The sequence below is a fragment of the Microcebus murinus genome, chromosome 8, assembly GCF_040939455.1.
Source record: "Microcebus murinus isolate Inina chromosome 8, M.murinus_Inina_mat1.0, whole genome shotgun sequence".
NCBI lineage: Eukaryota > Metazoa > Chordata > Mammalia > Primates > Cheirogaleidae > Microcebus > Microcebus murinus.
The window spans coordinates 20,721,851-20,744,602 of NC_134111.1; the positions used below are offsets into that span (position 1 = coordinate 20,721,851).

A 22,752-nucleotide genomic window follows, 5' to 3' on the forward strand; every position below is an offset into this window, starting at 1 on the left:
CTATGTCATCTGAATATCAGACCATATTGTAATTGTTGAATTAATTTAGCCTTTCCATCCATAATGGGGCTACTTTTACAACAATGAAAGGTATCATACAATAAATTGCCTTAACCATAGAAACATATGTAACTAAAATTAGTTAATATATTGAACATGACCATCTAATAATGAGGTTATTGTTAGTATCCCTTTGCTTCTTTTTCATTTATTTTGTCATCTGCTAGTGTTTGCAACTAATATTAGGTGGCATATAACAAAAGCTTAAGAATGAATCCATAGGGGGAAACATTTGAAAGGGAAAACATTTTATTCAATAACCTAATATTTAGCTGGACATCAGGAGAGACCACCATTAACTTTAGTTTAGTGACATTGTACCCTATTCTGCATGGGGTTTGATCTCAAACCCTTATAGATGGGTACACCTACAAGGTTGGCCAACCCTTGTAAATGTTGGTTTCGGGATGTCCATTCCCTGCCAATGATCACACATGTGCTTTGGAAATTTAACTCATATTCAAAAGAAATAACGTCCAGATGGAAAGCCAACCAGTGACAACAATATTCATAAACGTGCTGAAAGCTCAAAGTCACACTGTGGTTATTGCTTTTATGCATCTGTAGTGCTTTAGAGTTTATAAGTATGTTCCTGTAAATTGCTTAGGTATTTTATTTAATAAATAGTTTGTTTCAGGTTAATAGATACCTTCTTCAATGCTCTCGCTATTATTCTTTTATTTCCTTTTCCATTATCTATTATACATATATACTACGCATTGTTTGCCTAGGCCATATCTACATCAACCAGAGCTATTAAAGCTGTAATCTTTAGTTAATGCAATGCCTGTGTCTCAGGGCCACAGAAGAATCACTATTTGAAGCATGCCTCTGTAAAGGGCATGGCGACTGGCTACTTGGATTTGAAAGTATGTGCAGAACAAGGAACCATTGCATTTGACTGATTTGCTTTTCCTGAGTGTATACATTGACAAAGTTTTAGCTAGTTTTGGGGTTTTTTTTTTTTATTGCTTAAAATTTCCTGTATTCATTTTGTCAGTGAATCTTCAGAGTGAAATTTAACTACTGCTGAATTCAATGAGAATGTATCCTGGTGTGCTTAAACCTATATGCTAGTACCAAGATTGGCCTTTCTTTTTTTCTTTTTTTTTTTTTTTTCACAACTAGTATGCTTCAGTATTTTTTTTCTGCATATCTTGCCATGCAATCCTTTTTCTTTCATTGCAAGTAATTGTTGCTAATTTAATAGTAAGCCCAATGTCGCTAGTGCTTATAATGAGGTCCCAATATTCCCCAAGGGAGAATAGGAAAAGGCTCAAAGAGGAGAATTGCTAGCAAATAGCAAACTTACCCTATCATGATTTGCTTCATTATTTAATTGGAAACATATTTTTTGGAGAGTGCCTTTCTCTCTTTTATAAACTGATGAGTACATGAAGAGAGAAAAAGTCAACTTCTGTTCCTTCATTTCATTGGTATTGCACATTAAGCATGTTGTTAATATTCACCATGGAATTCAGGTTCTCAATTGATGCCTATTTCCATATTTTATGCATTCATTTAAAAAGATAAACCCAAGCAAGAGGAGTCCAGAGAGTTTCAAGAAAATTCTTCCACTTTCCTTTGGGAAGCATGAGGATATGTACGGCAGAAAGCTAAACTATTACACTGAGGGCAGAAGGAGTCCAGCCTGAAGTGTAAGGGATTGGTGGGTTGGACTTGGCTAAATAATTATGAATTGCATAGTTGCATTCATTTAATATAGTAAGTTCAATAAAATACAGGAGGGAACGGGTAGTATGCTTTATATATGTATTTCAAGTTTGTTCCAGGGCCAGGTCTAGGAATTGATATGAAAGAGTATTTGTTAAAAAAAATAAACGCTTAAAAATAGAACAAACGTTTAACAAGCACTTACTACATTTTAAATATTCTATAAGTTGCTTTTATGTATTATATTTTTGATTCATGCAACCTATGTGATATATATTCATCTGATACTCTTCACCTGAACCCCCATATTTGTGAGCTCCATAGGAAGCAAAATCCCTCAGAATATCAAAATGTTCACTAATGAACTGATCACTTACAAAACCTTCTCCAGGCAACAAGATTTTTCCATTAATGCACTTGTTCTATCACTGCTCATCAGGGGATTTGTTGGTCTGTCATCTCTAGCTTCAAGTGAAATGTGTACGTACAAAAAAGGGGCTTCAAAATGAGGTGATCTTCACACCAAAGATTAAAGGCAGCCCTTGGGAAAATTGATGAATGGTAACTGAAAGGCCAAAGAATTTATGATCAGGCTGTGAAAGTCAGTCATGAAACAACGGGGTCTTTTTATAGCACAATCATAAAATTATGTAAGAAATATCAATGACTAATTTAGTCTTTGTCCTAATGATGAGTGCATAATTGTAATTATAATCTATATGGTAGCTGATATTAGATAAAATAAAGCCACTTGCATGCTTTTCAGTCACAGGAAAAAAGATCATATTTAAGTATTTTTTTACTACTTATTTAAAATAATTTAATTATAATTTAAAATAGCTGCACTTTGAAGGGGCATTTTCTCCAACATGAACTATCCTCAGATAATAAAGACTTTCTGTTTGCTTGGTTTTATTTTACAGAAGAGAAAATTCATGCTCCAAGCAGTTAAAGTACTTGCATGTAGTCACATCATTTTTACTAGCTGTTAATTTGAGACTACAGACTTTTGATGCCTAGTCCCGGTTTCTTTGCACCATACATCAGCTATTTTTAAATTATCTTCCTCTCATGTTCCATATTACAACATAATTTTACCTTTAACATGATCACAACCTCTACTTCTTTCTCTCTACCATCGAAATTCACCATGACCAAAACAGTTCCTTCAGGCTCCTGCTCTTAAGGGTCCTTGATAAATAAGCACCGCTGAGAAATAGTTGCTGGGTTGACTATTCCGTCTTCTCTAACATTTGAAATTCCAGGTAATATTTACCCACTACCCTAGAAAGTGCTAGCCCCCTTTGTTGATACTGTCTGCATTCCATGTTACTAGATTTTGTATTTATAGAATCAGAATTAGTGAAAGAGTCCTTAATTTGGGGAATAATTTCTCTGGTTATTTAACTTATACATCCAAAATATTCCTGACTTCAAGAGAAATATAAACTTAACTAAAATATATCAAGTATCCCACAGAAATATCAGGTCTGGTAATTTTTTTTACACTTTCATGCATATATTAGCAATATTTTTATGTTGAACTTTAATCAATTAAACACAACAGTATAATTCAAAATGTAGATTTACTATAGATTCCTTGGTTTTAAAAAAAAATTCTTGGTAGTAATAGGCATTGTTTAGAAATCTTATATTTGTGTTTGGATAGCAAATAATAGAGAAATCATATGTCTGTGCTTCCAGTGAATGGTCTTGAGACTTCATTATTTTAAAAAGTAATAGCATCATTATTTTTCCTACCGAATTCATTAGATTTCCTCCACCTTTACGTCCAGCAGAAAATATCTGTCACTTTAACAGAAATAAATAAAATGGTTCTACAGTACTGGCCATCAGCATGCCATCAATTTAAGAACAAGCTTGAAGTTATTTAGTTATAATGAAATAGAGCCTCTTTGGCTACAGTAAAGGTAACGCCACATTGTCATTATTCTTACAAAGATGGATAGAATAAAATTAAGTTATAATTAAATATAAATTATAATGGCATTAGGATCATAAGTATGTAGGTCAAGAGAATAAAGATTCAAGTTATTTTAAAACTAAAGAGTACTTAAGCAAGAATGTAAAATCTTGGGCCAAATGTGTTCGTAAGGCAGGGACATTTCACATGAATGGTGTCTGTTGTGTATGATTTGATCTGAGTGATGCTGAGAAGAACATATATCCTTCCAGATGCATACACTCCACAGCAGGGCTCAGTGCCCGAAGTTGAAGACAGGGTTCTTCCCTAAGCCCATATTAGCATTGGAAGAAATGTTAACACCATCCAAAGTTTCTTTCTTGTCCTTCAACAGCATGGTTAGTACAGGAGCCTAGGAGCAAAACTGCTTTGAATTCTATTTTGCAACCTACAGGATTTTTTTGTTGTGTTGTGTTTTGTTTTGTTTTTACCTCCAACAAGTGACTTAAACTCTCCACACCTCAGTTTCCTCATCTTTAATATGGGAAAATAATAGAATTTTCTTCTTGCGTTGTTATATTAAATGAGTCTGTTCATATAAAGTTTAGAATATTGCCTAGTCCCAGCACATGGCAGCACCTCAATAAATGGTACTAAAAGTTTTATACCATCACACATTTTCAGTTAACATAATATCATGTACATGATTTATGAAAATATAAATTAAACAAATATTTCATTACTGCTTAATATCTACCAAATACCATGTTAGGGATATAAACCTTAAGGAAGTTAGACGCCATTGATCAGAACTGCATAGTTTCCTTCAAGGGTCTCTAATTCAGAGACAATTTGTTTGCCACCAAATCTATGATAATATTCTAGTATTCAGTAACAACAGGTCTAGTCTTCTGAAAGTGTGAGTTATCCTTACTTGTCACTGGGTTTGAGGACATCTGACCATTATTCCTATCCAGGGCTTTCAAATGAATTCTATGTAGAAGTGAAGTCATGCTAGCTTTCCACTTCTCTTGTGATATCAACTCATTGACATCAACTAAAAGCCTGTTTTTATTAGGTTATTAAGTATGGAATGTCTGATTTCTTTAAATACTAAGTTTGACAGTTGATATCTGACATTTCACATTGATACTCCTTGTTTGTTTGTTTGTTTGTTTGTTTTAATTGTGAAGGCGCATCCTTATTCTTTCAAATGCACATTTTGGCTTATAACTATCTTTCCAATATTTTTAGAGCAATTTTTGTGAAACCATGGATAAGTAAAAAATTCATATCATTTTTGAATATGAATTCCATCATGGAACTGCTGCAGTGCAGACAGCTCAAAATCATCAAAAAAGTGTTTGGGAAGGATGTGGCTAATGAATGCACAGTACATCCATGGTTCGAGAAGTTCTATTCTGGTGATTTTAATCTTGAAAATGAGCCATGTGCGTAACCTGAGACCAAGGTGGATAGTAATGAGCTGAAAGCTGTAGTGGAAGTGAATCCATCTCAACCTATGCATGAATTAACAGCAAGGTTTGGCATCATTATCTCAACAATATTGGACCATTTAAAATAAATGGACAAAGTAAAGAAGCTGGATAGATGGGTTCCACGTGAATTAAATGAGAGTCAGAAGAGAAATCGTCTCAAAACTTGGCTTTATTTGGTGTCACAACATAAAGGCAAACCATTTCTACATTGTATTCTTTCATGTGCTGAAAAATGGATTCTTTTTGACAATTGCAAGTGTTCACCACAATGGTTAGATACAGATGAAGTGCGGAAACACAGTTCAAAATCGAATAGTCATTTAAAAAAAAAGCTAGTTATGTTTGTTTGGTGGTCCAGCACTGGTATTATCCACTACAGCTTCATGAAACCTGGTCAGTCAATGACAGCAGAAGTCTACTGCAACCAATTGGATGAAATGATGATGATACTTGCAATTAAGCACCTGAGATTGGTCAATAGAGACAGGCCAATCCCTTTGCAAGACAACGCTCGACCACATGTCGCACAAACAATGCTGCTCAAACTACAGAAGCTGGATTTGAAAACTCTCTGTCATCCACCGTATTCACCAAACCTTGCACCGGCTGACTACCACTTATTCCAGGCTTTGGACCATGGCTGGCAAGGAAAAATACTCAATTCTCAACAAGCTGTGGAAAACGCCTTTTTTTATTTCATTGCCACTTGCTCTCCAGACTTCTTCGCTGCTGGCATAAGAAGCTACCATTAAGATGGCAAAACTGTGTCAATAGTTTAGGCACATGCTTTGATTAACTATACTGCTTCTTGTTTAAGATATAAAAAAAGTAAACTTTTGATTAGAAATGGGACATTTCATATTTAATGACCTAATAACAGCTTTAGCAATATTGTCTCACGTTCTTCTCTCCCTCACTCTCTCTGTTCCAGCCACATTGGCTTCTGTCAGGTGCTCAGACATGTGATACTTCTTTGCATTGCCCCATTCCTTCACGTGCTTCTTCCTCTGTGTGGCTCACACTCTCCACACACCATGTCTGGCTTACACCCCTTCAGATTTCCACATACAGTTCAACTGCTCAGGGCAATGATCTCTGATTCTTTATCAGAATGGACTGCCACCCTGTCACACGCTCCCGTAGAACCCTCTGTTCGTCTTTTAACATTTGGCACAAGTACAGTTTCATAATTAACTTCATAACAACAATGGAAGGGCATCAAGTTCACAGATAACTAACAGCAATGAAATTATATGCACTTAGTACCTCATTAGTAAAAGAGAGTAAAGACAGGAGTGAGTGGGAGAGAAAGAATGAGAATGAAAGTGAGAGAAAGAGAGAAAGAGAAGAATAAACATTTAAATAGTGTAGGTCATTCCATCTACTATTCCACTTGACGAGTTTATGAGCTGATGTCCAAGAGTCAACATAAGATGACAGGGTGGCCCTCCTCTTTCTTCAGCCATTCTTATTGACCAATTGTCTTTCATTGTGGAATGAAATACTAGTATTTGAACATACATCTTTCAAACATCATGATTCCTTCATAAAAGGGAACAACTTTATGTTGTGCTCAGTGAAGAAGGAAAATGGTTCTACATGTCTAGGAAAGTCGATTGTGTCGAATTAATTGAAAGACACTATTGGGACTTTGGGGGTAGCACCTTCCTAGGGAATTTTTCAGGGTAATTTAAATTATGTGCAATTTAAATTTCTTAATTTATAACCTAATAGAAGAAGGAGATGGAAATCTCACTATTTTCGTTTAATGTTTGTAATCCTGCCCTACAGTATAAGGCCTTTGAAGGTAGAAGATACATCTGGCAATTTTATCACTGTCCCCAATACACAGCAGGGTACTGTGATCATACTAGAGCTTGAGAAATATTGTTAAATAAATGAACATTCCACCAGTTTTTACAGGATCCGTCTACTTGGCAACAATGAAAAATTTGGACTTATGAAGACTAAATAAGTAGAATATAGAATTTCAGATCCTGTAAGCATTATTAAAACCTAAATAGCCTGTTATCTCTGTAGAAATCTAATGACAGAAAAACCAAACATGGGACAGGACAGAGTTTAGTGCATTGTAATGGAATCTTACATATGTAAGGCAGCATTCTGTTGTTCATTTCCCTTTCCAAGCCAAACTAACTGAAAAGCTGACACCTCCCTTATCATTTTAGGTCGAATGAGCCGGACTCGATTTATCATTATGCCAACCCAAGGAGAAGGACGGCCATGCCCCACAGAGCTTACCCAGCAGAAAACCTGCCCAGTGACCCCCTGCTACAGCTGGGTCCTTGGCAACTGGTCTGCATGTAAATTGGAGGTAGGTCACGTAATGACACTTAGAGAAATACTTCTCAGTATGTCCAAAGCACTTGTCTGGTCAAACCTACTCGCTGATGGAATAAATTTCACAGCACCAGGGGTCTGGCACAATGTATTTTCGATGCATTGGAGAACATGGAACAATACAGCCAAGTGACTTAACCTCGTGCAGAGGGATATTGCTAGGAAAACAAATAGCCATCCATTAGTCACTGAATATAACAGAGCAGGTCATGGGACTTTTGATAGCTTTGGCATCCTCAAGAATTCTCTGTTATTTTCTTGGCTTGTTGGAAATATCAAAGTATGATTTAATTAGGCAAAACCCTGATGCTTTGAAAATGCACAGCTTGCTTTAGATTGTATTTCTTGAAGAGGCACTTTTAGGCTTAGAAAAATCTTGCATATGGGCAGAAAACCAAGTGTAGGAAAGTTATATTTTAACATTATTACGTGAACCAAGGTTACTACATTTTCCTCAATGATTACTTTTTTTATTGGCCTTAAATATAAATGCCTAGAAACATCAAAATACATCACATACTATGAGCTTTTGCTGGATCAGCAAAGATTCTGTACTGCGTTTTCTGTATGGCTCCTTGCTTAAGAAAAAGCACATTGATTTTCTCTATTTTCTTATCGTACTAGTTTATCCTTCAATTCATGTTACAAGGCATATTTTAATTAGGTAACAATAATTTTGGCTATGCATTAAGAAATCTGCAGAGTATTCCCATGGAGATGTTTAGTGCTCCTGTCAGGATGACATTGCCAGGTAGCATTATTATCTTGCAGAAGTCAAATGCCTATGTATTTTAATAGGTCCCAGAGGAACAAAAATTTGCGGTACACTTGTTCAGTCTCATTTTTACAGAAAATAAGGTAACCATGCTAAGTAACTAATTTGGAAGTAACTTAATGGCTTTAAATATTAATACTTTGCCTACCAGTCTTAAATCTTCCTTCCTAACTATTCAGCAACTTTTAAATGCTGTTTGGAATCCCAATTACAAAAATGGAAAGAATATTTCTCCTTATAGCGGTGATAACTTTGACAGAGGAGAAAAATAAGCGCAAAGAATTCAGGAAGCCATTGCTGGGGAAGAAGAGAAAAGAAAGTTGAAAGAGGACACAAGGTGGGGAGGAGGGAGGGATGAACAGAGAACTGATGACATCTGCACTCCAAGTCTCACAGGCGTACAATTACTACTGTACCTTACTTGTTTTTTCGCACTTTCCTTTTTGTCTTCTCAGTTGTCAGGAGCCTATTTATTTGATAGACAAGTTTGCCAATTTGTCCCATAAAAATATTATGGGAAAATGTCAAATGTAATGTTTTGCTGTCACATGTTGAGCTTTTGTAAGGACCACAGGGACAAGAGTGGCGATGATGACCGTTTTCTGTAGTGGTGCTGGTGATGGGTAGAGGGTTGTGGCATCTATTGGAGATACCCAGTTTTGGAGGCCCCAGAAATCCATAAGAGCAGATGATCAGTTTGTGCCTCCAGAAACTTTAGAGCTCCCTCATATTTCTATACGGGGTTAATCCCACTCACTGACACTTCCAGTGGGGAAGAAACTCTGGAGCTAGACTTAGTCTATGCAAAGCCCTCAATAAACAAGACTATAGTTAATTATTCTAAGGTGGGCACTTAGCCAAAGGGGCTAATCAGTGTTCACCTGAAAATTTAGAATGGAATTGAAGATACTGTTCAAAGATACTGCGATCAGGAGCTCTTAGCTGCCACGTTTTTTTCACCTTGTAGATAAAGTCAGTCACTCAGAAGCAAGAAAACACAAAGACAACACAGAGAAAAGTAGAGACAAAAGAGAAAGGGAATCAGGGCAGCATCTGGGTTGAGTTCTCCTGAGTTCCAGCTGCATTCCTCCTACTTTTCTGGCAATCTAATTATTAACTCCTTGTGACATAGAGAACGCAATACCTTTTTAACAAATTGTCTATTCTTTTTTTTTTTTTTTTTTTAATTATTTTTTTTATTTTGGTATATTATGGGGGTACAGATTTTAAGGTTTCAATAAATGCCCATTTCCTCCCCTCCCCCCAAAAGTCTGAGTCTCCATCATGACCATCCCCCAGATGGTGCACATCTCACTCACTATGTATGTATATACCCGCCCCCCTCCCCCCCCCACCTGCCCAATATCCTATTACTGTAGCACCTATGTGTCCACTTAGGTGCTACTCAGTTAATACCAGTTTGCTGGAGAATATATCTGGTGCTTGTTTTTCCATTCTTGGGATACTTCACTTAGTAGTATGGGTTCCAGCTCTAACCAGGAAAATATAAGGTGTGCTATATCACCATTGTTTCTTAGAGCTGAATAGTACTCCATGGTGTACATATACCACATTTTATTAATCCATTCTTTGATTGATGGGCACTTGGGCTGTTTCCACAGCCTTGCAATTATGAATTGTGCTGCTATAAACATTCGAGTGCAGGTGTCTTTTTTGTAGAGTGTCACTGGATCATTTGGGTAGATGCCCAGCAATGGGATTGCTGGGTCAAATGGTAGATTCACTTGTATCGCTTTAAGGTATCTCCATATTGCTTTCCACAGAGGTTGAACTAGTTTGCAGTCCCACCAGCAGTGTAGGAGTGTTCCTCTCTCTCCGCAACCACGCCAGCATTTATTGTTTGGAGATTTTTTGATAAAGGCCATTCTCACTGGGGTTAAGTGATATCTCATTGTGGTTTTGATTTGCATTTCCCTGATGATTAGAGATGTTGAGCATTTCTTCATATGTTTGTTGGCCATTCTTCTGTCTTCTTTAGAAAAATTTCTGTTCAAGTCCTTTGCCCACTTTTTAATGGGGTTATTTGATTTTTTCTTCCTAATTTTCGTGAGTTCTAAGTATATTCTAGTTATCAGTCCCTTATCGGATGCATAAGATGCAAAAATTTTCTCCCATTCTGTAAGTTGTCTGTTTACTTTCATGACTATTTCTTTGGCTGTGCAGAAGCTTTGTAGCTTGATCATGTCCCATTTATTTATTTTTGTTGCTGCTGTGATTGCCTTTGGGGACTTCTTCATAAACTCTTTGCCCAGGCCGATGTCTAGGAGAGTGTTTCCAACTTTTTCCTCTAGAGTTCTAATAGTTTCATATCTTAGGTTTAAGTCTGTTATCCAGCATGAGTTGGTTTTTGTGAGAGGTGAAAGGTGTGGGTCCTGTTTTAGCCTTCTACAGGTGGCTATCCAGTTTTCCCAGCACCATTTATGGAAGAGAGATTCTTTTCCCCAGCGTATGTTTTTGTCTGCTTTGTCAAAGATGAGATGGCTATATGAGGATGGTTTTATATCAGGATTCTCACATCTGTTCCACTGGTCAATATTCCTGTTTTTGTGCCAATACCATATTGTTTTAATTACTACAGCTTTGTAGTATAGTTTGATATCTGGCATATTAATGCCTCCCATTTTGTTTTTGTTGCCTAGAATTGCTCTTGATATTCGGGGTCTTCTTTGGTTCCATACGAAGCGTAAAATTATTTTTTCTATATCTGTGAAGAATGCTGATGGGATTTTAATAGGTATTGCATTGAATCTGTAGATCAGTTTGGGTAGTATAGACATTTTGATGATATTGAGTCTGCCGATCCACGAGCATGGTATGGATTTCCATCTGTTTACATCCTCTGCTATTTCCTTCCTCAGTGTTTCATAGTTCTCCCTGTAGAGGTCTTTTACCTCTTTGGTTAAATATATTCCTAGGTACTTTAATTTCTTTGTTGCTATTGTGAAGGGAATTGAGTCTTTGATTTGGTTCTCAATTAGATTGTTGTTGGCGTATATGAATGCCTCTGATTTCTGTGTATTGATTTTGTATCCTGAGACTTTACTAAATTCATTGATCAGTTCCAGGAGTTTCTTGGTTGAATCCTTGGGGTTTTCTAGATACAATATCATATCATCAGCAAACAGTGAAAGTTTGATCTCTTCTGCCCCTATTTGGATACCTTTGATTCCATTTTCCTGTCTGATTGCTGTAGCCAAGACTTCCAGCACTATGTTGAACAGAAGTGGAGATAGTGGGCAGCCTTGTCTGGTTCCAGTTCTAAGTGGGAATGATTTCAATCTTTCCCCATTCAGTAGGATGTTGGCTATGGGTCTGTCATATATGGCTTGTATCATTTTTAGGTATGTCCCTTCTATGCCTATTTTCTTAAGTGTTCGTATCATGAAGGGGTGTTGAATTTTGTCAAAAGCTTTTTCTGCATCTATTGAAAGAATCATGTGGTCTTTGTTTTTGCTTCTGTTTATGTGGTGAATTGCATTTATAGATTTACGTATGTTGAACCATCCCTGCATCCCTGGGATGAAGCCCACTTGGTCGTGGTGGATTATTTTTTTGATAAGTGTCTGGATTCGGTTAGCTAAGATTTTGTTGAAAATTTTTGCATCTATATTCATTAGGGATATTGGTCTGTAGTTTTCTTTTTTTGTTGCATCCTTTCCTGGTTTTGGTATCAGAGTAATATTCGCTTCATAAAAGGTGTCGGGGAGGTTTCCGTTCTTCTCGATGTTGTGGAATAGTTTCTGCAAGATAGGTACTAGTTCTTCTTTGTAAGTATGGTAAAATTCAGGTGTGAAGCCATCTGGACCGGGACTTTTCTTTTTAGGGAGATTTTTAATTGCTGTTTCTATTTCAGCTGTTGAGATTGGTCTGTTCAGGGAATCTATTTCTTCCTGGTTGAGCCTAGGGAGGCTGTGTGTTTCTAGAAATTTGTCCATTTCCTCCACATTTTCCAGTTTGTGTGCATAAAGATTTTTGTAGTATTCATAAATTGTATCTTGTATCTCTTTGGGATCAGTTGTGATATCTCCTTTTTTATTCCTGATGGAGCTTATTAGAGATTTCTCTTTTCTGCTTTTCGTTAGCTTAGCCAATGGTGTGTCAATTTTGTTTATTTTTTCAAAGAACCAACTTTTTGTTTTATTAATCTCCTGAATCGCTTTCCTGTTTTCAATTTCGTTTAGTTCTGATTTGATCTTGTTGATTTCTCTTCTTCTGCTGGGTTTGGGGTTGGTCTGTTCTTCTTTTTCCAGCTCTTTGAGTCGTTTCATTAAATTGTCTATTTGTGATCTTCTTGTCTTTTGGTTATAGGCATTTATGGAGATAAACTTTCCTCTCAGAACTGCTTTAGCTGTGTCCCAGAGGAGTTGATAACTTGTCTCTCCATTGTCGTTTTCTTCATAGAAGTTTTTTATTTCCGTCTTGATTTCTTCATTTACGAAGTAATCATTTAGTAGGAGGTTGTTTAATTTCCACGTTTTTGTGTAGAAATGTGAGTTTCTGTTAGGGTTGATTTCTAGTTTTATTCCACTGTGATCTGAGAAGGTACATGGTATGATTTCTATTTTTTTAAATTTCTTGAGATTTTCTTTGTGTCCTAGGATATGGTCAATCTTAGAGAATGTCCCGTGAGCTGATGAGAAGAACGTATATTCAGTGGATTTTGGGTAGAATGTTCTGTAGATGTCTGTCAGACCCAATTGTTCTAGAGTTTTGTTTAAGTCCATTATTTCTTTATTAATTTTCTGTTTGGAGGATCTGTCTCATGCCGTCAGTGGGGTGTTGAAATCCCCGGCGATTATGGAGTTGCTATTAATCCATTTGCTTAGCTCCAGTAAGGTTTGCTTTATGAATCTGGGTGCACCTAAGTTGGGTGCATATATATTTAAAATTGTTATCTCTTCTTGTTGGACTGTGCCCTTCACCATTATATAATGACCCTCTTTGTCTCTTACTACTTTTGTTGGTTTAAAAACTAAATCGTCTGAAATTAGAACTGCCACACCAGCCTTCTTTTGGCTTCTATTTGCTTGGAATATTGATCTCCACCCTTTTATTTTTAGTCTATATGCATCCTTGCAGGTTAGATGTGTTTCCTGAAGACAGCATATACTTGGCCTGTATTTTCTTATCCATTCAGCCAGCCTATGTCTCTTGAGTGGAGAGTTTAAGCCATTCACATTTATTGAGAGAACTGATAGGTAAGGTAGATTACTGATCATTCTGTTGGGTTGGATGTTGTTGCTATGATTTCTGTCTTGAGCCATTGTAATATCTGGCCTTTAATATCTTTGGGTTTTGGTTGTTTTTATATTCGTGGGTTATTTTTATGATGTTCCGTGCATAACGCTGTTTTAAGTACTTCTTGTAGGGCTGGTCTTGTCTTGGTGAATTCTCTGAGCCTTTGCTTGTCTGAGAATGTTTTTATTTCTCCTTCATATACGAAGCTTAGTTTTGCAGGGAATAATATTCTAGGCTGGGCGTTGTTTTGTTTCAAAAGAGTGAGAATGGGGCCCCAGTCTCTTCTTGCTTGTAAAGTCTCATTAGAGAAGTCTGATGTTATTCGAATTGGCTTTCCCTTGTATGTTACTTGCTTCTTTTGTCTTACAGCTCTTAGAAGGGCCTCTTTAGTTGATACTTTGGTTAGTCTGATGACTGCATGTCGTGACGTCTTCCTGTTTGCGTTGAATCTCCCAGGTGTCCTCTGAGCTTCTTGAACTTGTATATCAAGATTTTGAGCAAGGCCTGGGAAATTTTCCTCTATTATATCTTCAAACAGCTTGTCCAACCCTTGAGTGTTGTCTTCTTCCCCTTCCTGTAACCCTATGACCCTCACATTAGGTTTCTTCACATAATCCCACAGCTCTTGTAGGCTTTGCTCTTTTCTCTTGTTTCTCTGCTCTATTTCTGAGACTGATTTATTTAATTGGAGGGTGTTATCTTCAAGCTCTGAGATTCTTTCTTCTGCTTCATCTACCCTGTTCTTGAGACTTTCCACTGTATTTTGTAGTTCCTTGAATTGATTCTTCATTTCCAGGAGTTCGGTTACACTTTTCTTCAATGTGTCTATTTCTTTTCTCATATCCTGGAGATTTTTTGTGGTTTCTTGGTGCTGGTTGTTGAGTTGTTGTTGCAGCTGGGTGAGTGTTCTTATGTTCCACATACGAAATTCCTCTTCTGTCATATTGGTTGCCTGATTTTGGTCGGTGTCCGTTTCTAGGGGGCTGGTGCTCCTCTTTGGGGGTGTGTTTTCCGTTTGGTTCTTCATATTTCCTGAGTTCTTTCGCTGATTTCTTCCCATGTCGATCAGTTGTTGTTTCTTTCCTTTAGGTTATTGTTTGGGTATTCACACACCTTGTTTAGTTTCTGAGGCGTTAGGTGGTGCCTGTGGGTGAAATTGGACCACTCCCTGTATATTGAGTCAGTGGGTGCTGTGGAAAGGCTGTGCAAGATGCCGTCCCTGTCAGTAGGTGGCGTTTGCTTGGAGGAACAGGCTATGGTGTTGATTTTGAGTCCTGTTATCAGCTCTCGTTCTGGGCGGAGCTGAGTTGGGTAAGCCTGCCCTCAGGCCGTTAGCAGGGGTCAAAGTTCTGTTCTCTGCTGTCAGGGCGGGGCTGGAATGGTCCCGCTCAGCCAGAAAGTCTGAGTGTGGGGGTGGGGCTGTCTGAGACCCGCAGTCTGCAGCAGGCCTCGCTTCTTTCCACCCTCCCCAACTCCGCAGCTACTCCTGGGCCTCTGCCAGCAGGCCAGACCACAAGCTACCAGGCCTCCCCGGACTGTGATGCCGGCGGGGAGGTTCCCTGCACAGGAACGCCACCTGGGCTGGGCGCACAGCCTCCTCCTGGGAGGAGGGTTGCCCTCTAGGACGCCGATTCGCCCCTGGAGGCACACAGACCTCAGTAGGCTGTTCACGTATAACCCTTCTGTGCCCCGGGCAATGCTAGCCCTTGGTGCAGGGGATCTGGTCTGCAGGTCCGACCTCTGGGTCCCAGAGTTCAAACTGTATTCCCACCAGGGAGAGGATTTCCGGTCCTAATTCACCCACAGGGAGCCCAAGCTGGGTCTATGTCTCTCAGCCTCTGAGTCGGCACCGTTTTCCTGGGAACAGGGTGCCAGCAGCACCTGGGAGGGCGGGCGGGGTCCCAAACGGGAAGGTCCCGTTCCCTGGAGGTGCCTCCGGCTGGTGGCTGTATTGTCTCTCTGGGCAGCCACGGGTAGGGTCGGCGGAGGGGAGGAGGAGGCAATATGGCGCCTGCCGCACGGCTCGGGTCCGTGCACACGGAGGTGCCCGGAGGAAGTTGGGAACCTGGTGCCACGTCTGCTACAGGCTCACCGTTGGCAGGCGGCGGCAGTCTCTGGGCTGGTGTCCGCAGGTCTCTCCACCCGCTGGGGAGCCCACCAGCAGTCCCGAATGCAGGGGAGGGGAAAGAGCAGATCCACCTACCCTTGCCGCTGGTCTCCGGGCTGCTCCGGTGGTCTCAGCCTCCAGTTCTCCTCCGCAGCCTCCTCCCGTGGAGTCTCCCGGGGTCTCAGGTACCCCTCCTTCCGGCCCTTGTCTGCTGTATGCTCGTCTTCTTGCTTCTTTCCTCTAGTTTCTGCTAGAATCGGTCTTTTCTGCAGAGACCCTCTGTCTGGCAGTGTTATTCGTCCGCCATCTTGCTCCGCCCCTTGTCTATTCTTAAATTTATATATAAGCTTGAGTTTTTGGAATTTCTGATCAAAATACACATGGGCCTTTGCACACAAAGGAAGAACATCTCTTTATATCTGCGTTTCTGCTTTTCCTTGTCCTAGCACATCCTAACCTGCCAAATGCAGGTTGGGAGCTCACCCTCATTCCCTGAGGGTGGTAATGACATTTAGGTGGCCACTTGCCTTCATGAAGTAGTGGCCAATAATAAGAGACACTTGCATGGGGCACGATGGATGTGCCAATTCTGCCACTATATTATGTGGGAAAGGAAGTTTGTATCCTCATGGATCACTTCCTTTTTAGGGTTTCCGATTCTTCCCAAGTTCCTCAGCTGCTAAGATGTATACACCCATATGTTAATAAACTTTCTGGAGGAGGTTAGACTCTGGAGTCTAGCAGCTTTAATTTTGATTATGGTTCTACCAGTTCCTAGCCCTGCAATTTTGGCCAAGTCTCAAAACTCTCCAAACATCTGTTTTCTTATTTATATCGTAGGAGTAGCAATCATACCTATTTTGCTGTATTTTTTGGGGGAGGGGTAGTAATTACATAAGTTATATAAAATGATTAGCATAGTAATTTACATAAATTAAGAGCTCAATAAGTTGTAGTTGATATTATAATTTTTATTAAAACTATGATTATGGTCATTAGCACCATCTGCTCATCCACATCTGGCAGAGTTGCCAATTAAGTGAATACAAAACCTCCATTAATGATCTGGACAGTGGAGACTTATGGTAGTAAGAGAATCTTTGCTCTAAGAAGCCTAGATCTATTTCCAGGCCCTAGTGTATAAAGTCTTTTTAATGTGGGTAAGTGAATGCTTGCTTTATGAATGAAATTATCATTCTAATGCTGATTTCTCTTTATAATGTGGCTATTGCTGTCAAAGGTATAAGAGATTAAGGTTGACTGTGGACTGATCCTAAGGTACATACTAGGAGCATACTGTTGTTTGTCTTGGTTTTTAAAGTGATCCTAGTGTAGGCTTGTTTCCTGTCATTCCTTTATACTCTGTCTCATGGAGTGTCAAAAACACTCTAATCAGTTTTATCTTCTGTTACCTGAGGGTCCAGATATCAGTTCTTTCAAATGTTATACATTCTGCAGTATCTTAGACTTTTCTTTCCAACTACACAAAGTCTGATACTCTATAGCAAAACATACACCTAAACAATTCTGCACTGAATTTATCGTCTACAATAATGTTATGAATAAACCTTCTCTCCCCCCAAATTTTTAATTTACACCTGTTATTCTCCACTCTAGGGTATAAACATTTATAAGAACATTTACTTTGAGTGCATCTACTGTGATTTTCAATTTCCACTTATCTCCAAAAAATGCATTTAGGTTTAAAATTATGCTGCCTTTTCTTTGGATAATTTCACAACAGCTGTAGAAATTATTAAAGCAGTTATGGAATACTGATAAGACAAGTGTGGGCATTGCAATCTTCTGAAGTCTGAATGTTTGTGCCACCACCAAATTTATGTGTCCAAACAACCCCCAATGTGATGGAACTGGGAGGTGATCATGTCATGAGACCTCTGCCATCGTTAATTGGATTAATGGGATTAATGTCTTTATTAAAAAGGCCCAAGGGTGCTCGTTCTCCCCTCCCACCATTTGAAGACACTTAGAATGCACTATCTATGAAGAACTGGCTCTCATCAGATGGTGCCTTGATCTTGGATTTCCTGGACTCCAGAACTGTGACCAATACATTGTTTATAAACAATTTCTATTGTTTATAAATTACCCAGTGTAAGGTGTTTTGTTATAGCAGCCTGAACAGACTAAGACATTGTCTTAGATAAACAAATCATAATTCCCATTAAAATATCTTTATAACAGGGCACAATATCCCCAATTTATCATTATAAATACTTGTATTTATTCTAGAAGCATTCAAATTATTCTAGCTATTTTGAAATATACAGTAGATTTTTTTGGAAGCTGTAGTCACCCTACTGATCTATCAAGCACTAGGCTTTATTTCTTTTACCAAACTACACATTCATACCAATTAATCAACTTGTCTTCATCCTCTCTCCTCACTAACCTTCCCAGCCTTTAGTAACCACCAATCCACTTTCTGTCTTCATTAGATTCACTCTTTTAGGTCCCACATATGAGTGAGCACATCTGACATTTGTCTTTCTGTGCATGGCTTATTTCACCTAAAATAACAAGCTCGAGTTGCATCCATGTTGCTGCAAGTGACAGGACTTCATTCATTTTTTATGGATAAATAAAATGTGATATATATATATCACATTTTCTTTATCCATTCATCGACTGATGGACACTTAGATTAAGTCTCTGTTTTGGCTATTGCGAATAGTACTGCAATAAACAGGAGAGTGCAGATATCTCTTCAATATATTGACTTGTTTCCTTTGGGATACATATATTCAGTAGTGGAATTGCTGGATCACATGGTAGGTCTATTTATAGTTTTCTTGAGGAACATCTATTCAGTTTTATGTAGTGGCTGTACTAATTTACATTCCCACCAACAGTGTATAAGAGTTCTCCTTTCTACACATTCTCACCAGTATTCATTATTTTTCATCTTTTTTAAAAGCCTTTTTAACTAGGGTGAGATGATGGCTCATTGTGGTTTTGATTTGCGTTTCTCTGATGATCACTAATGTTGAGCATTTTTCATATATCATCGGATAGTTGTATATCTTCTTTTGAGAAATATTTATTCATATCTTTTGCCCATGTTTTATTTCGATTATTTGTAGGTTTTTGCTATTGAATTGTATAAGCTCCTTATATAGTCCTTGTCAGATACGTAGCTGGAAAATCTGTGGATTGCCTCTTTGTTAATTGTTTTCTTTGCTGTACAGAAGCTTTTTAGCTTGATGTAATCCCAATTGTCTATTTTTGCTTGTGCTTTTAAGGTCTCACACAAAATATATTTACCCAATCCAATGTCCTGAGCATTTCCTCATATTTTCTTCTAGTAGTTTCATAGTTTCAGGTCTTAGATTTAAGTCTTTAGTCCATTTTGACTTGATTTTTCTGTATGGTGAGATATGGGAGTTTAGTTTCATTCTTTTGCATATAGTTATCCAGTTTTCCCAGCATCATTTATTTTTTTTTTATTTTAGCATATTATGGGGGTACAAATTTTAAGGTTTCAAATAATTTTATTTAAAAATCTTTCCTTTTCCCTATTGTATGTTCTTGACACTTTTATCAAAAAGTAGTTGCCTGTAAATGGGTGGATTTATATCTTTAACATGTTTGGTAGAATTTAGCAGTGAAGCCATCAGGGCCTGAGCTTTTTATTACAGCTTTTATCTCTTTACATATTATTGATTTACTGAGGTTTTCTATTTATTGACATTCAATCTTAATAGGCTGTATTTGTCCAGGAATTTGTCACTTTCTTTGAGGTTTTCCAATTTGTTGATACATAGTTGTTCATAGTAGTCTCCAATGATACTTTGTATTTCTGTAGTCTTAGTTGTTATGTCTTCTTTTTAGTTTCTGATTTTATTTATTTGAGTCTTCTCTCTTTTTTCCTAGTCTAGCTAAAAATGTTTGTTAATTCTTTTTTATATTAAAAAAACTTACTTTTCATTTTTTTGATCTATATTTCTTTTTATTTTTTATTTTTTGGTCTTAATTTCATTTATTGCCATTCTGATATTTATTGTTTATTTCCTTCTACTAATTTTAGGTTTAGTTTGTTTTTGTTTTTCTACTTTCTGGAGGTGCATTGTTAGAGTGTTTATTTGAAATCTTTCTACTTTTTTGATATAGGCATTTATTGCTGTAAACTTCCCTCTTAGTGCTGCTTTTACTATATCCCATAGATTTTGGTATGTTGTATTGTCATTTTCATTTGTTTCAAGAAACTTTGAAATTTTTCTCTTAATAATTTCATTGACTCATTGGTCATTCAGGAGCCAGTTGTTTAATTTCCATGGGTTTTTGTAGTTTCTGAGGTTCCTTTTATTATTGATTTCTAGCTTTCTTCCCTTATGGTCAGAAAATATACTCGATAATACTACTTTTTCTTAATTTGTTGAGACTTGTTTTGGAGACTAAGATTTAGTCTATTCTGGAGTCTATATGTTCTATGTGCTGATGAAATGTGTTCTGCAGCATTTGGAAGCAGTGTTCTGTAAACGTCAGCTAGGCCTTTTTGGTATGGTGTGTATTAGCTCTGATTTTTTTGTTTTTGTTGATAGTCTATCGAGATGATCTGTCCATTACTGAAAGTGGGATGTTGAAGTACTCCAATATTATTGTGTTGCCATCTTTCTCTCTCCCTTTAAGTCTCTTAATGTTTTCTTTACATGCTTGGGAGCTCTGGTGTTGGGTGCAGAGTTATTTATAATGGTTATACCTTATTAATTGACCCCTTTATTATTACATAGTTACTTTCTTTATTTCTTTTTAAAGCCTTTGATTTGTATTTTCTTTCATTTGATATAAGTATAGCTATTCCTGCTCTTGTTTGGTTTGTACCCCTTCACTCTCAGTCTATAGTGTGTCTTTATGGGTGAAGTGAGTTTCTTGTAGGCAGAATATAAATGGGTCTTGTTTCTTTATCCATTCAGCCATTCAGTCATTTTATTTGAAGAATTGAGTCCATTTACCTTCAGTGTTATTGATAAGTAAGGACTTACTACTGACATTTTGTTGCTTATTTTCTGGTTGCTTTGAAACTCCTTTCTTTCTTCTTGTCTTCCTTTGTAGTTAAGCAATTTTCTATATTAATATGTTTTAAGCCATTGCTTTTTATTGTTAGTAATAATTTATTATAGGTTTTTGCATTGTGGTTACCATGAGGCTTTTAAAAATGTCTTGTAGATATAACAAGTTATTTTAAGGATACAACAGCTTATTTTTGATCATAAGGAATAGAAACAAAGAAGAAAAATCTATACTTTAACTTTATCCTCTCTAACAATTTTACTTTTATTCTTCTTAATTTACATATCTTTATTTTACTTATCTCTTAACAGCTTGCTGTTCCTATTATTGTTTTTGATAGATTTGTCTTTTGGCTTCATACTGGAGTTAGAAGTGGATTGCACACCACAATTACAGTATTAGAGTATTCTAGGTTTGTCCCTGCACTTAATTTTACCTCTGGATTTTGTACTTTCAGATGTTTTCCTTTTACATGTTAGTGGGTTGTTGTTGTCGTCGTTTTTTCTTTCAGATTGAAGAACTCCCCTGAGCATTTCTTGTAAGATAGATCTTGTGGTGGTAAATTCCCTCAGCTTTTGTTTGTGAAAAACTTTAGTGTGCCTTCCTATTTGAAGGATAATTTTCTGAGTATAGTATTCTTGGGTGGCAGTTTTTTTATTTACCTTCTGTACTTCGAAAATGTCATTCTGCTCCCACCTAGCCTGCATTATTTCCATTGAGAAGTCTGTTGCCAGATGAATTGAAGCTTCTTTATGTGTTATTTGCTTCTTTTTTTTTCTTTCTTCTATTAAGATTCTTTCTTTTTCTTTGACCTTTGAAAGTTTGATTATTATATGCCTTGTGGTAGTCTTATCTGGGTTTAATCTGTTTGTGGTTCTCTGACCTTGCTGCACCTGGATGTTTATATCTTTCTCAAGATTTGGAAAGTTTTTTTATTTTTATTTCTTTGAATAAACTTTCTAACCCTTGCTGTTGCTCAATTCCCTTTTGAATACTAATAATTTTTAGATTTGGTCTTTTTAGGTAACTGTATCTTGTAGGTGGCCTTTGTTCCTTTTCCTTCTTTTTTCTCCTTTAAATGCATGTTGTCGAATAGCCTTTATTTGAGCTCACTGATTCTTTTATCTGCTTAATCCATTCTGCTGTTGAGAGCTTCTAGTGAAGTTTTCAGTTCAGCAAATGTACTTCTCAGTTCTAAGATTTCTATTTGATTTTCTGTATTATTTCAATCTCTGTGTTAAATTTCTCTGATAAATTTCTGATTTGCTTTTTTGTGCTATCTTTGAATTCACCGAGTTTCCTTAAAACTGCTATTTCGAATTCTTATTCAGAGAGCTCATATATTGCCTTCTTGTTGGGGTCAGTCACTTGTTCCTTACTTTGTCCATTTGAGGAATTTATGGTTCCTTGTTTGCTATTGTGTTTGTCTTTATATTGAAGTATTATTTATTTATTCTGGACTTGTCTGTCTGGCTTGTTTTGGTTTTTCTTGGATAAGTTTGTTTAGAAATTCTTTGTAATTTACCTGTTGATTTTCTATCTTTTTCCCTCTCTATGTTGCTGCCTCCTTTTATGCAGTAGATAGCACCCTAAGCTCAGGTTTGCCTCACTTCTAGGAAACAATCAGAGTGCCACCCGTCCAGAATGGGGAAAGTCCCAAATGGAATATCTCAGTAGGATGGGAAGGCTTGCTGGGGGTTCATGCCCAGGTGACATATGGAACAAATCTCCTATAGTGTCGAGCTGCTAAACAGCCACTCTGAGTTGGCATCTCCTTTGGTTGAGTTACACAGCAGCAGAGTTTTCAAGACTGGGGATTATAGTCCTGCCTTCCCCCCTTTTCCTCTGGCTGTCCTCTGGGATATTTGTTCAAGCACTCCTGATCCTTCCTGTGGGTTTAGGCAGGGACAGGTCTCTTTCCAGGATCCCCAAGATATTGGGGAAGCTGGTTAATCACCTTGATGACACCTTTTCCAATGCAGACACTGTGATTTGGGATAATATTTTCCATGTGCTTAGTGCTGGGCAGATTTGGGCAATGGTAGGCACAGATATGGACATC

At 37.5% G+C, this 22,752-nt stretch overlaps 1 protein-coding gene across 1 annotated transcript in view; it reads left to right on the top strand.

Annotated features, from left to right (window-relative positions):
* THSD7B (thrombospondin type 1 domain containing 7B) overlaps positions 1–22,752 on the top strand; it is an 852,814-nt gene that overhangs the window by 809,085 nt on the left and 20,977 nt on the right. The window contains exon 22 of the mRNA XM_076005495.1: positions 7,347–7,492. Coding sequence (XP_075861610.1) covers positions 7,347–7,492 — 146 coding nt within the window. The remainder of the gene's footprint in view (positions 1–7,346; positions 7,493–22,752) is intronic.